The sequence below is a fragment of the Aspergillus brasiliensis genome (genome assembly GCF_001889945.1).
Source record: "Aspergillus brasiliensis CBS 101740 unplaced genomic scaffold ASPBRscaffold_6, whole genome shotgun sequence".
In the NCBI taxonomy this organism is placed as follows: domain Eukaryota; kingdom Fungi; phylum Ascomycota; class Eurotiomycetes; order Eurotiales; family Aspergillaceae; genus Aspergillus; species Aspergillus brasiliensis.
In genome coordinates, this window is record NW_027137447.1 from 1372639 (window position 1) to 1388783 (window position 16145).

The 16145-nt window shown below is 51.3% G+C and overlaps 6 protein-coding genes across 6 annotated transcripts; 3 read left to right on the top strand and 3 right to left on the bottom strand.

The window, feature by feature from the left end:
- The first annotated feature begins 388 nt into the window (after positions 1-388).
- Positions 389-985, top strand: ASPBRDRAFT_584433 (uncharacterized protein). The gene is made up of 3 exons (XM_067627890.1): positions 389-558; positions 665-757; positions 845-985. The coding sequence occupies exons 1-3, from the start codon at positions 481-483 to the stop codon at positions 938-940; spliced, it is 267 nt and encodes an 88-aa protein (XP_067479253.1). The 5' UTR covers positions 389-480; the 3' UTR covers positions 941-985.
- Positions 986-2724: 1739 nt separating this feature from the next.
- On the top strand, positions 2725-4410 carry ASPBRDRAFT_126396 (uncharacterized protein; the record flags this gene model as incomplete). The annotated part of the gene is made up of 1 exon (XM_067617861.1): positions 2725-4410. The coding sequence occupies one exon, from the start codon at positions 2725-2727 to the stop codon at positions 4408-4410; it is 1686 nt and encodes a 561-aa protein (XP_067479254.1).
- Positions 4411-5692: 1282 nt separating this feature from the next.
- ASPBRDRAFT_152900 (asparagine--tRNA ligase SLM5) lies at positions 5693-7608 on the bottom strand. Its single transcript, XM_067619350.1, has 3 exons — positions 7273-7608; positions 7080-7200; positions 5693-7022 (listed from the first exon to the last, which is right to left on the bottom strand). Exons 1-3 carry the CDS (start codon positions 7536-7538, stop codon positions 5778-5780), a joined length of 1632 nt encoding a protein of 543 aa, XP_067479255.1. The 5' UTR covers positions 7539-7608; the 3' UTR covers positions 5693-5777.
- Positions 7609-7948: 340 nt separating this feature from the next.
- Positions 7949-11051, bottom strand: ASPBRDRAFT_196131 (RNA recognition motif domain-containing protein; the record flags this gene model as incomplete). Its single annotated transcript, XM_067620943.1, has 2 exons — positions 7949-10777; positions 10830-11051. The coding sequence occupies 2 exons, from the start codon at positions 11049-11051 to the stop codon at positions 7949-7951; spliced, it is 3051 nt and encodes a 1016-aa protein (XP_067479256.1).
- Positions 11052-12068: 1017 nt separating this feature from the next.
- On the top strand, positions 12069-13518 carry ASPBRDRAFT_43409 (putative histone acetyltransferase (MysT1)). The gene has a single exon (XM_067624991.1). It carries the CDS (start codon positions 12278-12280, stop codon positions 13358-13360), a length of 1083 nt encoding a protein of 360 aa, XP_067479257.1. The 5' UTR covers positions 12069-12277; the 3' UTR covers positions 13361-13518.
- A 415-nt stretch (positions 13519-13933) lies between these two features.
- Positions 13934-16138, bottom strand: ASPBRDRAFT_177973 (chaperonin-containing T-complex subunit CCT6). The gene is made up of 7 exons (XM_067619871.1): positions 15973-16138; positions 15795-15889; positions 15719-15740; positions 15617-15658; positions 15544-15564; positions 15312-15485; positions 13934-15249 (listed from the first exon to the last, which is right to left on the bottom strand). The coding sequence occupies exons 1-7, from the start codon at positions 16012-16014 to the stop codon at positions 14023-14025; spliced, it is 1623 nt and encodes a 540-aa protein (XP_067479258.1). The 5' UTR covers positions 16015-16138; the 3' UTR covers positions 13934-14022.
- Between the last annotated feature and the right edge of the window lie 7 nt (positions 16139-16145).

Consider the following 16145-nt stretch of genomic DNA (forward strand, 5'->3'; position numbering starts at 1 on the left):
TCCAGCAAAAGTCGATGTAACACGAGTTTTCCGACTGGACCCTCGATTACCCAGATAGCCAAGGCTTAGCCTGTCTGGCCCTGTGGTCTGGTCTTTTAGGCTGGTGTACGGAGTAACGTTTAAGTAACAGTTCTATCTAGTTACTAAATTACTTACGTAGTTAGTAGCAGCAACTTTCAACACATCTTTTCTCCTCCAACTTTCCCTTTTCCCTCCGTTCTTCCAACAGAGAGTTCATCGTTTTACATACTTGGGTTACCTTCCTTAGTTACACAACCCCCCTCATGGGGTATTAAAAATCAGCCTAATCGGTATGCAGAATTGTAGTCCGTGTCATATCAGATATGGCAGGGAACCTGGCGGCTGGCTCCGTCGTGGCCATTCTTCCATCCATTTAATGCCGCTGAGCCACTGCAAATTACTGGGGGCTATTTTTAATGATTTTCGCATCCTTCTTCCCCTTTTGTCCGGGACTCGGCCATGGCAGCCGACCTGCCTTTTTCAATCTTGAATCCGGTCTCCACGGAAATACCGGACCGATTATGTAATGGCCACACCGTAAGTGTCCGTCGGGTTTGAGGGTAACCCAGAGGAAGAGCAGAGAGTTGGAGAGACCGAGAGAGAGAGAGAGAGAGAGAGTACAGGTGTCCTCATCTGAGTCAAGTTGCCGAGCGAGCCAGCCGATACGAGCGAGGGTCGCGTAGGCGATCCACGGTCCCAGTCTAGGCAGAGGATCGATCATCAGTCGTCCATCCATGTCAGTTTTTACGCTCCTCCTCCGAAATAGTGCCCTGCTGGTCTGGCGCCGGACAAAGACCGAGAGAATATGCTTAACACCAGTAAGGTTGGCAACTTGGCATTCGCCCCCCCGCGTGGTATTCCTCCGCAGTTTGACCTAAGGAGGGAAAGAAGAAAGAGTCGGCCAAGAGGGTACTGCTAGTCTGCTACGTACTAGATAACTTAAGTGCTCAGCAGGATTAAACCCATCAGCCATTCATTCCTGCCTCAAGTCTTCCTTTTTGCCAACGTTTACTTGACCACTACTCTTTTCAGTTTAAGTATATTAGTAACTCTCCTCCTGAACTGGGGCACCCTTTTCTGTCGAACGGACCCCCCCCCCCACGATGGATGCTGACCCTGTTCAGTGCTGTCTCGTGCCGATATTAAACGATCCATCCAGTCATTTCGCCTGTTCAGCCCAATAAAGCTTCCGTCTGAAACCGCCCCGACGACCCTTTCCTCTCGCGACCATCGTAAACGAAGTGGATCGCTGCCATCCTGATTTGGGCAATCGGCGTAGCGAGGCTCCGCCCAGACCGCAGCTTGGAGGGAATAAAGTATCCGTTCGGTGTGGAACCCCCATTCAGAATCCAGCGCCCAGGTAGGGTAGGTCGGTTAGTTAGGCTCCCCCTTCTCCCCTTCTGTTCCTGATTCCTGGGTACGGAGCACTAGGCAACGATTTCGTTTGAAAGGGGAGAGTGGACGGGTTTCACACCTATCCGCAGCTCCCGAATCCAATCATCCGCCACAAACCTTCCAGAAACCGAATCATCGACGAAGAAATTGAGCTTCTGCGCGGAAAAAGAACATTGTATCTTCCGGATAGTCCGATATGAGATCCACTTTGCGCAGATAATGTAGAGCCGAACCCACCCTGAGTGCGTGTATGAGGGAGTTAAGTTGAGTTCATGTCGGCAGCCGAATACACAAAGTTCTCCGTAACTCCGTAGACAAGAGTGATAGTCTTGTCGTTCCATGATCCATCAGATGGGGCCAAGTTTTTTTTTTCCCTTTTTTTTTTTTATCCTCTTTTCGCCCCTCCCCTTTGATGATGATGACTTCTTTGAGCTAATTTGAGTTGCTGGGCGTTTCTTTCGTTTTCTTGTCTTTTCTTGTCTTTCATCCTTACACACCTCAGTAATATATGACAGTACAGACTGTATCGTAAGATTGACACGTGAGATCACGCCAGCAGCGTCAGCCATGGCAAGACAGGCAGGCAGTATCTCACCGCTATTCCCGCCGCTCCCGGGCGTAGTTCCAGCTCGTTCACGTGCAAATCTACCACCCACAAACAATGCATTATCCATCTCATACAAGCCATCCTTTTTAAGTCTGGGCCAGTATGTGATCATCTCACTTATCAGGCAATGGTCTGAGAGTTATCACGATGGTGGATTAGACTTAGTGTCTCCGTCGTCTCAACTTTCCACAAGAAGAAGTCTTTCGATAACTAGGTAACTAACTAATTAAATCGCTGGAAAGCCAGTCCGCCGTTGCTGGCGCCGGAACTACTGCCCTGGATAGATTGCCTTCAAGCCACTAAATGAAGTCGAAAGCATTCCACGAATGAGGGTGTTTCTTTTTGGCGCTTGACTAAACCTCTTGCGGTGCCCGTTTATACCTCCATGGATATCAATGACTCACGATAACAGGGAGAAGACACCAGTGGGCTTATCTTTAACTAATCAGTCAGCTTGCCAGGAACTTAGATACTGTTTGGGACAAGTTGGCCATGAGCCACAATGATGCGATGGTTGTTTTGTTTTCTACATCTAAGAAGGGACGGGACGATGCGAAGGAAACATGGTTTTTCTACACTTACAAATAGGATTGGTGTTGGCTGTAAGCCAGGTCAGCCATCTACCGCAAAGTTAACCCTCTTTGCCTTGTTTTTTCTCTGGCAGTGATTGAAGGGCTATTTAGCTTGATACTACATCTCCGATGTCAACTTCTGAACTGTCGATCTTGGATTCGGAGAGACTGTTTCCCAACAAGGAAGCTAAGTCGGATCACATCGAAGCCCTGTCTTTACTGGATGCCACCACGGTAGATTTCTCGGATGCAAGCGCCGTTTGGCTCTTTGAATGTGAGCGGCACAACCGGGGCAATCTGGTGAACCACCTCCGTCGATCTCTCAGGGTCACGCTGGATGCTTATCCACAATGGTGTGGGTTGATAAAGGCTGTTGACTCGGTGGATGGCCCTGCTGTTGCTGATCGAGGTCGACTGGCGCCTCATGCCCGCCGTTTCGGCCGGGTTTATGTCCATTATGGCACGCAGTTTGACCCAGGCGTTGAGTTCGTCACTGCACGTGCAACTGATACTCTCGATGATCTCTGCCCTTCCTCTCGCACGACATCTCAGCCTCTCTGGAATCAAGAAAAGGTGGCTTTATCGAAGTTTGTCCCGAAGATTTGCTTAGCGAATCCTTCCAAGGAAGCTGTTGTCAACAGTGCAGGTATTCTTCCTCCGTTAATGGCTATTCAAATCACGGAATTGGCCTGCGGAGGGTTTGCCCTGGCGGTCAAGATAGCCCACACTTTAGCAGATGCGCAGTCGTTGATTTACTTCATCAAAGACTGGGCTAGTGTTAGCCGTTCTGCGTTACTGGGCGAGGCTACACCGGTGTTGAAGCCCTTATTTGACCCAGCGCGAGTGGACAGCGCGGCAGCAGGGGACATCAATGCTGCTACGCCGGACGAGTCGATCATAGAGCAGACAGATAGCCTACCGTTTCATCGCTATGACTGGTGGAACGTGCCCCCTGACTCCCCTCGAAAGGCACGCATCCCTGAAGTCTTCCGGGACCAGGAGCTTTCACCAGCGGGGAAACAAATACCATGGTCAGAATGGGACAAGGAAGCGCCGGTGTCTCATTATATCGTGCACCTGAGTCGCGAGCAGGTAGAGGAAATCTGGAACCAAGCCAACAACGTGTCCTCCGCGGACACAAAGGCGAGTCAACTGAGTCGGCACGATGCCATTCTGGCACATATATGGTCGAGCATCAACCGAGCTCGGAAGATGCAGCACGACCCCGGGCCGGTCCACTGTGACCTAGCGTATGGGTGCCGACCGGCGTTTCATCTGAGCGATGCCTTCATGGGGTCGCTTTCCGTGATGGTTAATGTGGAGATGGCTGGGGCGGAACTGACGACGACTGCAAACTCGGACGGCAAGGAAACTGCCGTACTTCCGCCCATCGCGCACCGCATCCGCCAAACACTTCTTCAGCTGAAGAATCACCCGGCCCGCTTGGCAGCGCATCTCCACCGTCTGGCATACGAAACGTCTCCGCAGCGCATTTGGCAGGGATTTCTGGGATCTCGGCACGTTATGGTGACGACGTGGGCGTGCGCAGGGCTGTACGATGTAGATTTCGGGTTGGGTCCACTTTCGTCCTCCTCGGCTCGCTACGCGGATGGTATCCTCGCCAATCTGGATGGCCTCGTCCTTATTAAAGAGGCACCGCCGTCGACATCCGGTCGGGAGTCGGAGGTCAGGCGCCGCCGCCACGTTCCGCCGGCTTGGACGGAACATGGTGTGGATGTGCAGATTCAACTCCGGAGTGAAGATATGCTCCGTTTACTGCGAGATCCGTTGCTATTGCCGGACACGAGTACATAGACTATTATTACTACTTATCTATCTAACTAACCCCTGGTCCAACTCTACTACGTATACTCAATCAAATTAGAGAAATTACTAAGCGGAGTAATCAGAGATAATTAGCTCAATTACACTCTACTTGGCAGCTACAGTGTCCTAAGCTGTACCCACCCTGCATAGGAAGTATACTATACTTCTAACCCCTATCTACTATCCTACTGACTTGGCTACAACTAATGACCGTCCCTGCCTTCCCCTGAATCTATAGTAAGGCAATTAAGCATATATCACGAACTAGTAGTTGTATTAGGTAAGTAATGTTTCATATAGTAACTAGTTATAATAGTTGGTATTGATTAGTTTGCGAATAAGAGAAATACGAATACGTTAGCTGCATAGTATAGTATGCATTTTATAACACCTTAATCAAACACACAAGCACGGTCTAGAGCATGCATAACGCTGATCAAGTCCCCTATATTCCATATGTCCCCTAGTACCATATACAAAGTAGATACTACAGAGTAGGACCCAGACTTTACTATAACTTCTATATTATGTGACTTTACTATGATACTACTACTTGTTTTATTATGTATTGAACTACTTAACTAGCTAGATAAAATAATTGAAAAGAATAAAGTACTGTCGAAACTTATGAAAGAGGAATACTATATTTTTTTTTCCTAAATAGCACCCTACCACGTAATAGTAATACTCACTCTCTTCGGAGTAGTCAGTGTTGATCTTACTATTCATCTCGCAACTTAATAACCCATTCTAGTTAGCCGATTCTATCTATTTATTTTTCTAAATGGATAACCCTGATACGGAGTAATGTTATAGTTAAGTAGTTGGTCCTATTTAGCGTTCTGTAGTGCTTACTCCTACTACTCTCATACCTTAGTAGTTTGGTTAGTTTTTGGGGGGGGGGGGCTGTGTGATGGAATGAACTACTTGCCTGATTGGGATGTATGGATATTCGACTAAGTAGGTAAATGTATCTCTTGAGTTGGTTATTGTTTGGCTGATTATTTGTGCCACTGCCACTAGTAGTATGGAGTATACTAGTCAAGTAAATTAGTTTATTTACCCAAGTAAGCAGTAATGCAGTATGCAGTGTATAACATGGCTGTGTAGGCTGTGCTATGTGGTCTTGGACTGGTTTGTCATTGTTTGCTGTTTGATTGATGGCTTATGCTTATGCTTATGCTTGTGCGATCGTTGGTCGTTGGTCGTTGTTCGTTATTCGTTACCTTCCATTGGTTAGTAGATAATATGCAGTAAATGATGTATGTATGTTACAGATGTGAGATTTTAGAAACTATAATACAATTTTTCTAAGTAATAATAATATACATGTCTCGTTTTAGTCTCATCTCTGTCTAGCAATCCGCCCGACCGAAGTATCTAGGGAATGCAACAATGTCTCTTACACTTGACACGCCCGCCAAATATCCCAGGAAGCGATCGAATCCGAGTCCGAAGCCCCCGTGCGGCGCAGTACCCCATCGACGGAGGTCAGCGTACCATTGGAGATGGCCTAGGTCTTCGCCGGGCAGGAGATGAGGGTACAGCTCTTCTGCTTGATGGGATGTGGGCGTGGCTGTAGCAGTGCTGTCACCTGATGCGGCGGCACTCTTGATCAGACCGTATTGGCGCATATTCTGGATGAGTTCTTGGAGGCGGTGCTCGCGGAGTGAGCCGCCTGCTACTTCGCTGACCTCGGGCAGGAGAAGGTCGAAGCAGGCGACTGTTTCACCGTGGCTGGTGGCCGCTGATGCGTGCGACGGGGCCATGTAGAACGGTTTGATTGACTTGGGGTAGTCGGTTACGAAGACTGGGTGCCCGTGGTTGAGCACGTCAACGATGTATTTCTCGTGTTCGAGTTGGAGGCCGCCCTCCCAGGTTGGGGGGTACTCGAAGGTGGCGGAGTCCTTGGCGACGGCGTCTTGGAGGAGCTCGATCGCTTCGGTGTAGGTCATGCGTCGCCATTTGGGTCCGTCGATCATATCCTGCCACCGTTGGCCGAGGTCAGCAGGGTCTGTTGCGGTTGCTGTTTCCTCCGAGTTGGATTCGCCGGGGCGTTTCGTGGTGAGGATTTCCTGTCCGACAGGTGTGTCGTAGAGGCGACGGGTTAGGTCGCGGAGAAGGTATTCGACGAGGTCGGTGAGGGTGTCCAAGTCGTTCATAAAGTTTGCCTCTGCTTCTAACATGTAGAATTCGCTGAGGTGGCGAGGCGTGTCGCTCTTCTCCGCCCGGAACATGGGTGACATGGTCCATACGTTTCCTAACTCCGCAGCGTAGGCTTCCAGATGCAGCTGTGATGATACCGTGAGGTACTTGGGTGCTCGGAAGAAGTGGTCGCCATCGGCTGGCGTTGTCCCTACTGCCTCACGCGGTAGCACTGTGAATGTTTCTCCAGCTCCTTCGCAGTCCGACGATGTGATTAGCGGCGGGTGCACCTGGACGAAGCCGCCGTTGGGGGCGTGCCGAAACACATTTCCGAGTTGGTATAGGCATTCGGATCTGAATCGCGACAGGAGGGAATTGAAGGGCGTGCGAATGCGTAGATGGGGGATTTGACGGAGGAATTCAGGACTGTGGTATTTCTTTTGGATAGGGTAAGTCTATATAGATAATCGCGAGTTAGTATACGTCTGCAGTTGAAAACAAGAGTATCCTACCTCGGGGTCCGTTTTGCCCACAATGTTGACAGAGGTAGCCTGCAGCTCATGTGTCTGCTCCTTGCCTGGTGGACATGCCTTCCATACTCCCGCGATTTCGACAGCTGTTCCGGTAGATAGTCTAGAGAGCGTGCGGACGAAAGTCAGTGTCTAGGATCTGATGTGAAAGACTTCGATACCGCGGAGCACGTACTCAGCAGCCTGGGAAGGATTCAAGATAGCTTGTAGAGGCTTGACTGTCGAGCCATCCGAGATTTCTGCAAAAGCAAAGCGCTTCTGCTTGCGAACCGAACGGATGAACCCGTTCAACTGGATCTCTTTGTCCTCCAGGCTAGATCCCTTCTGACTCTGCTCGAGGACCTGGGCGCAGCGGAGCAGCGTGGAGCCGGCGGTCCTCGCTGCTGGCCTATTGTTCAGTCGCGCGACCGATGTGGCGAATGTCCGCCGCCATGTCAGCATCTCTTCAGATCAATGGCAAGAAGTCGCGCTGCTCAGAAAGGTAGATTGAAGGGAGAATCGCGGGTGTTTGCATCGGCGTGGAAGAAGTGCGCCGGGCCGATCGATGATTCAGCTCCGCAAGCCGCACGCGATAAGCCGCTCAGTTATCGCCGACCCTCGATGCTGTTTGTTACACGGAAGGGATGGCTACGAGGAGAGGCGCTACGTAACTTCACATACGACTAGATATTCTCATTTTTCTGCTTTAGTAATGGAGTAGGGAATATGTGGAGGAATCCGCCCAAAGCACACGCATTCCAGCACTATCAGTCTCAAAACAGACCGCGAACTCCACAGCTGCGTGGATATCACCGAAACTGAGCCATAGTTATCAAGCGGTAAGAAAGTAAGAATTGTTACCAATTTGGTCATCACATCGTCGATCCTTGTTGTTCGTATGCCTTGCGCTCTTCCTCAATCATCTCAATCGCATCCGATACCCTGCCGTCCGCGGCCGCAGCATAAATCGCTATTCGTTGATGGCCACCGTCGCTTGCTCCTCCATATCCCAAACTCACCAAGGTAGAGACGCAGTCATCAATGTTGCGTTGCCTGACATCGGGATCCGTTTCTTGGGCCTCGAATGAATGACTCTCAGAACTGTTGCGACGTCCACCGCGGTGACGATGACGACCTTCTGGTCTGTAGCCGGACATGCCGCGAGGGGCGTCCCACCCCCAGAAATCATCTTGCCAAGCAGATCGGGGTCGCTGGCTCTTCCAACGTCTAGCATGGCGGCGAGGGCCAAAAGATGATCCCTCATTGTCGTGCGCACCTTGCAGATTACGGGTTTCTGAGAACTGTCCAGGCCGTGCCGACGAATTCTCCTGGACCTCCTGTGGAAATGCACCGGGAAGCCCCTGGAGCGCTGCATTGCCGTTCAACTTCTTGGCCTCTGGCTCTTTACCCCCAGACTTCGTCTGAGCGCTGGATGAAGCCGCATCCTTCTGCAGCTCGGCCAAAAAGTGCGCTTCGAGCTGAGAGACTGGGGGAAAGCGGCACTCTTCCAATTCACGCGTAAGTTCCGGGATCCGATCAAACGCAGGACTAACAGGCTCAGAAGACCCCGACTTCGAAACGCCTTCAGGCAAGAGGGACGGGTAGAGTGAATTGAGCCGTGTGGAATCCCCCAAGGACGAGTCTTCCAGACTATTAGCAGACACTGCTTTGTCCGAGTTGTGACTATCATTGGAACACAAGTCCGCCACGGTCAAAGGGACGGCACGTTTGCCAATGGGCGATCCTGATTCATCTTGGCTACCCAGTGAAGCCTTCTTCAACGTAGCTGGCATAGCTGTAGATCCCTGAAGCTCGGATGGATCGGACTTTCTATCACTAACAGCAGGCGTTGGACCGTCTGATGTGGCTTGGGGAGAAGGACCTTCACGGTGCAGCCTGGTGACCGGGATCTGGTCACTGAATTCCAGGTTAATTGCGTGTCCATCAATATGTGTACCCTGCAAAGCCTCCAGGGCCGCCTTTGCCGCAGGGACAGATGGGAAGAACAAGTAGCCAAATCCAGCATGCTTGTTGGTCCCGACATCAAGAGGCAGATGTACATCTACCAGAAAACCTCTTGAGGCGAAAACGTTGCAGATCATCTTCTCGCTGACATTGAAACCCACATTGCCGATGAACAATGATGTGTTGGTGGAGTTCTGTGTCTCTGCCGGCGTGGCATCTCGGCCAGACAATGGCGCAACGTTGGTTCCACCACGAGCTTGGTCATGAGCGTCTTGGCGATTAATGGGAGGTTGGCCACGACGACAGCGGTGTGGGTGGGGACGTGGGGGAGCGTGTCGGGAAGGGTGTGCATGGGTATGCGTGGGTGGTGGTGGTGGAGGAGGAGGAGGAGGAGGGGAAGGAGCACAAGGTCCAGCAGGGCGGGGATGGCCATTGAAACTTTCGGGTGTCGGCCAGAAATGGGGAGGTGGCGGAACTGGGAAAGGCTGGTGGAAGTGGTGAGGAGGTGGACCGAAGAAAGGATGGTGAGGTGGAGGCGGAGGCGGAGGCGGATAATGGTGATGAGGATGAGGATGCGGTGGAGGAGGAGGGGGCGGTGGTTGAAAGTAGGATGTGAAAGCAAAAGGGCCGTGACGTCCACGAGGAGCATGAGGCATGTATGAAGATGCATCTGGCTGCGCTTCACCAGGGACGCTTGACTGCGCCGGACTCTCCGCTTCTGCAGCTTTCTTTGAGCCATTCTTAGAGTCTGATTCTGGTCCGAGGTCTTTCTCCCCGGACCCAGTCTCGTGGCTTCCCAGATCCCGATCCTGGGTTGGCTGGTCTACCACATCGGGGACCATATTATTAGCTGCAATGGCCTCAGCCGGATTGGGGGGTTCAGCATGGTCCGGATGGAGGCCATCTGGACGATGTTCGGAGGAAGCTTGAGATTGACCGCCAATTCGAGTGCAGCCAAATTCCGACTCGAACGCCTCAAACAAGGTATGCCCTACATTTCCAAGCTCCGACGCCATTGCACGCAGACTGTCCACGGTGCCGGCGGCTGTGGGGAGTTCACCCTGGAGAATGTTTCCTGTCGACGCACTACTAACCGTGTGGTTGATAGAGCTAGTAAGCTGTCTCATCTGGGCTTCCAGGCTCGCAAGAGCACCTTGTACCGAGGACCCCACATTCCCAGGAAGGGCCCTCTGAGCGTTCTCCAGTTGCCGTTCAATCTCGGGTATACTTGACCTCACTCCAGAACTGAGCAACTCAGCTCCGTTGAGCAGGTTCTGTATCGCATGGGTAAATGCGTCTGTAGGATTTGGAGTCCTGCCCCTTGTGGTTCCCGCTGGCTCCTCAGCGGGAGCTGAAGGTTCTTCTGGAGTGCCATTTTCATGTATATGCCTAGAAGCATCCAGAATCTTGGCCATCTCGGCTTCGAAGGCGGCCAAGAGTGGTGATGTGTCGTCGTTCCTAGCAGCTTCAACGTTCTCCTGCTCAGTTCCCGACTGTACTTCTGCCGAAGCACTAGCAGCCGGAGCGTCCACAGTTGGTGATCCAGCCCGGTTATCCGCATCCTTGACTTCTTGCTTGTATTGGAACTTCTTCCACAACTCGGTTACTGAGTTTGAGCGTCGAATATCGAAAAGGTGCATGGGTTCGGGAATGGCTGCCTGCGGCATCGGGTCGGGTTCAGTTGCAGGATCAATGGGTTCATCGAGGCGTTGGGAGAGTTCAAGAGATGATCCAACCTGTGAGAACGTATTAGTACCAAAAAGACGCAGTATATACATTAAGACATACGGTGATGATTTCCCCATCGTCATCATCAACATAAGTCAGCCGTGCGCGCGGATGATTCGATGCAAGATCATCATACTGCGTAGCAGACAGCTGCACGATTCCCCGACGAGCTCTAGGTGATGATGATTCCCTTGTCAAGGGTTGAGTGGCTGCCAAGGGCACCTCTGCAGATGTATGTGATGGAGATCCATGAAGATCTCTGATCTGAAACGGTTTCAACATCGTCGGCGATTAAACAACGGTCGCGGAAGAGCAAAGTTCCGCTCCCAGACCGTTATGAAGTCAAGAGAGGAGGACGGGATGATTTAAACCACGCAGCACCCAGGCGATGCTGGTGTTGATGAAGCCAGTTGGAGGACTCAGAAGATAAGAGGTGAAGGTATGCTGGCTGGCGATCAGCAAGAGAGAAAAGGGATCAAGCTTGACAGGAATCTAGGCCGTAGGATAAGGGTCTGAACCCCAGGGATGCGATAAGGAGGGGGGGAACAAAGGCTGGCAGGCGGCGGTCGTCGTCAGACTCGTCACTATTGCTGCTGCCTATGGACGACAGCTCTTAGTTTCGGCGTTGGATCGTCTTTTCGCCTCAGTTCAGACAACAAGATTCCGCAAGAGGAAGCCGACCATCGTCATACGAAGGTCAGCTGCAGTGTAACGGGAAGGGAAGGCACAGGAAAGGAAGGGGTCCAGGCAACCAGATAAGCATGTGTTGGTGGTGAAGGTGACTTGACTTGACGGTAGTGGATTCCCGCGACCAGATACTACTAGTTATATGAGGAGCGATAGTCAGCCAAAGTATGTAAGTAATCCTTCAATACAGTAAGAGACGATGAGGAGGCGTTAGTTAGTCTGGCTCCTCCAACATGCAAAAGACTCTCAAGCAACGAAACTAGTTGCAGTCAAGCTTGTCTTTCTCCCCGCGCGGCGGTAATATGATTGGGTGGTGGGGGAGATCAACTGACCCGGTCAATCTGGTCTGACTGGTTAGTGACGGGAAGGAATCCGCAATCTGATGGAGGTCCTACGTATCCTCTATACCAGAAAGTAATCTAGTCACGACTGCAGTACTGTAGTGGTCCTGCAGAGTGAGAGTTAAAGAAAGCTTGAGCATAAAATCTAGTGGCTAGCAAGTTGTTTGTACCCAAATGCACCTGTCAATTTCTTCGTCTTCCCATTCCTGGTTCCTTCGTTTCATAGTAAGCAGAAATTGTGCAAGTAAGCTGCCTTCCCGGACTCTTTTAGGCTAATCCTCCCGCCCGGCCTATCCAAAGCAACCAGTGTAAGGGCGAAAAAAGAGCCCAGGGCCTGCTACAAACCGCCGTTCCAAATGGCATCCCCGCAGAAACGCGTCCGCCTCCAGTCTGCATCATTCCATCATTAAGGGGGAGGAAATAAGCCGCGAATTTATGCCATTAGTTCCCCCTATCGATTCTCTCCCTCCCCGTCCTCCAATGGCTCCCAGTGACCCTGTGTCGCGCACCGAACCATCCACCGACCGTAACGTCAAGCACGTCGTACTGGGTGACCTCCTGTTCCCAACCTGGTATCAGTCCATCTACCCGGAAGATCTCGTCAATAAAGACACAGACAGGTTGTACGTCTGTCGTTGGTGCTTCCGCTACTCGTGCGACGTCCACGCCTACGCACAACATACGCAACTCTGCCAACACCGGACAACACCTCCCGGAACGAAAGTCTACGATCATGGCGGGTACTCCGTGTGGGAGCTCGACGGGGAATGCCACAAACTATACGCGCAGAACCTCTCCTTGTTCGCCAAACTCTTCCTAGATCACAAGTCCGTCTTCTTCGACGTCGTCTCCTTCCTCTACTACCTCCTCGTTTTCACCGATCCCAATGACCCCGAAAACTACTACGTCTTGGGGTTTTTCTCGAAAGAGAAGCTCTCCTGGGATGCGAACAACCTCGCATGCATTCTCGTCTTTCCGCCCTACCAACATAAGCAGCTCGGGAAGCTGTTGATGGGCGTGAGTTACAAGATCAGTTCCTGGGAGAGCGATAGTGGCCTCATAGGCGGTCCGGAACGGCCGCTCAGTGAGATGGGCCACAGGAGTTATACTCGGTTCTGGCAGGAACGAATAGCCAGGTATCTATTGTTACAGACTGGCAAACCGAAGGAAGCAGAAGCGTCGGGTTCCGTGCCATTGAAGCAGAAGTCTCCGAAGGCACCCAAAAGAAAACACACCCACGAGCTCATGACAGTGCAGGACATTGGTCTGGCGACGGGGATGTTGACCGAGGATGTTGTTACCGCTCTTCAAGGCCTGGGGGCCGTTGAGCCTGCGACGCCGGCCAAAAAGCGCAGGACAAAGGATTCATCTGCCGAGGCTGGATTGGGCGCAGACGAGCCCTTGTTGGTTCGGAAGTCTAAGATCCTTGAGTGGGCAAAGTCACATCATATGGCGCTCCAAGACCCTGTTAGGGACGAAGGGTTTCTTGGTAAATGGGCCCCGGTTGATTCCACTGAAGAAAGTGAAGTCGACAGTGATGATGTTGACGAAGATGATGGATAGAAGCTCTTTGGCTTCTTTCTATCTATATTTGAGCCCATCATTACGTTCTACCCACTATGTTTTCCTTTTCTGGAAACAGCGTGTCATGTATTATTAATTGCCTCTACTTACGCTACTGACCGTATGGAGCAACACATCATAAAAAAAAAAAATAGCTAACAGATTACTATGAAACTGACGGACTAATCACCTGAAGGCTTTGCCTCATGGGAATATATTAGTAGTATTCTATGTAGGCTCCCTCAAACATCATCACATCCATGAGTGATTTTGCGTGTTGTCTCATTCTCTGCGAGTTACGCAATTCGCTTGCTTATTACTCAATGATTCATACAGCCAAAGCGACAATAGTACTCTGCATGTGCTAGGAGCAACCGTACTTTATCTCGTTGCCTACAGTTTGACTTTCAATAAATTAAGTCAAGACACTCGCCGTCCCTTAGGCAGCCATGCACGACGCAGTGCTACTAGCCGTCTGGAACATTATCATGCTAGCGGTCCTGAAACACGATTAATTCCCTCGTGGATTAAAATCGATTAGGATACGTAAGATATGTGAAGTACAATTTTCGACGGAGGATATTTTTCTATACCGGTAATCCAATATGGAAGAACCTGACGTTCTCGCTTTACAATAACTCGCCTTAGACGTAGCCATCACATTACTCATCCATACCGCCAGGTCCACCTTGCCTGCCCATTTGTCTGGCCTTGAGCAGCTCATCGCAGAGCAGGAGGTTCGAGGCAATACCCGTGCTTGACGCGACGCAGTTACGTAGCACACGGAAAGAATCGAAGACACCTTCCTGGATGGGGTCCATCGGTTCACCGGTGGTCAGATCCAGACCGACGGTGTTGCCGTTCGACTGCTCGTCTTGCAGAGCCGCCAATGAGTCCTGGACATCGTGGCCCGAGTTAGCCGCAAGGGTCTTGGGGATGACGAGGAGGGCATCAGCGAAAGCCTGAACGCCCCACTTGGCCTTGCCCTTGACAGTCTTGCGGAAGGCCTCGGAAGAAAGGTGTGCTGCGCAGGCCACCTGGAAGCTACCAGCACCGGGGATGACACAGTTGTCAACGATGGTGTTGTAGACGGACCGCAGGCCGTCGCGAACGGCATCCTTCACCTGTGCAATGGTGTGCTGGTTGGGTCCCTTAATGAGAATGGTGACGGACTTGGGGTCCTTGACTTCCTCGACGAAAGTGAACTTCTCCTCGCCGAGCTGGTGCTCATAGACCAGGCCAGCCCATCCAAGGACATCGGGCGTCAGGTCCTCAACACTGTTCTGTGCAGTACCACCGCAGATAAGTTGAAGACGCTCCATGTTCCTCCGCTTAGCTCTCCGGAGAGCGAGGATGCCATTCTTAACAAGGACATCCAAGCTCAGAGGGTCAATACCCTTCTGGTTAATGACAACGAAGCTCTTGTTGGGGTCGGTACCGCAAACTTGTTGCTTGAGCTCCACGATCTTCTTCAGCTTAGCATCGACGAACTTGCGTTCACTCTCCACCAACTTATCTCTCTGTTCGGCAGAAGAGTAGTAGAAGCCAGAGTTGATTTCAGACTTCTCGTACTCCAGACTCACGTTCAGAGTCAAGATGAACGCATTCTCCACACGCTTGGGCATGTCGGGGTGTCTGGCACCATGGTCAAGAGCAAGACCACGGATAAGTCTGGTGTCAGAGGACGAGCGGTGTTGCATGGTCATGATCTCAATCATGTGTAGATCCGGCTTCTCGGGAGCTCTGTGGATGGCAAGGACGGAGTCGACGATGTCAGGCGTAAGCTTCTCGGCCAGTGCGCTGTTCAACTTCGTGCTAAGCGATGTCCGGGCGACGGAAAGGAGGAGTTCACGGTCAATTTTCCGATCAAGCTTGAATTGCTCGAGGAACTATACACCACCACATCTTAGTACTGTAGAAGACTGACCATCTTAGACTCTGATGTACTGACCTTCAGGGACTCATTCTTCGCAATCTCATAACCATCCGTGATGACACGAGGGTGCAGGCCCTCGGAGATGTGTCGATTTGCCTGCTTCAGAAGCTCACCCACCAACAAGACGACAGATGTCGTTCCATCACCAGTAATGTCGTCCTGTGCCGTTGCAGCCCGGGCAATCATGACCTTTTTATTGTATTAATGATTGGGTTTGGAAGAGGAGGAGGAAGGAGGTCTAGCTCACAGCAGTGGGGTTTTGGATTTGCTACATCAGTTAGCTTGAGGTTGTATAATTCCTGATTGTAGATAACACTCACCATCTCACGCAGCAGAACATTTCCATCCTTAGTCAACTTGATCTGTTCGTAACATTGTTAGTGAAAATGCCGAATTTCTGTATTCAAGGAGACATTTCATACTCCGCCTGCACCATCCACCAACCTAAGATCAGTCAGCTCTGCATCCGTTCAATATTATCGGGAATTGGAAACGTACATCTTCAGGGTTCCCGAGGGACCCAAGTTAGACTTCAAGACATCCTGAAGACCCTCACCGGCGCTGATGTTGACCTTCAAGGCCTCCGCTCTCCGCTGCGAATTGTTAGTTTCTGATGGGCCACTGAGGGGCTAATGTTTCGGGGGGGGTAAGGGAAGAAGGATAACTGCGTGCATACCCTCGACTCGGCCTTGGGATTGAGTAACTGCGTTGCAGACATTTCTGCAGCACGAAAGAGCGACAAGCAACAAAACCCAACGAAAGAATCCGGAAGAAAAGATAAGGCTGGCTGGTGCTGTAGGCCCCTAAGACGTTGCCCGCGCGGCCACAAACCTGGTGGTGTTTGCCGTC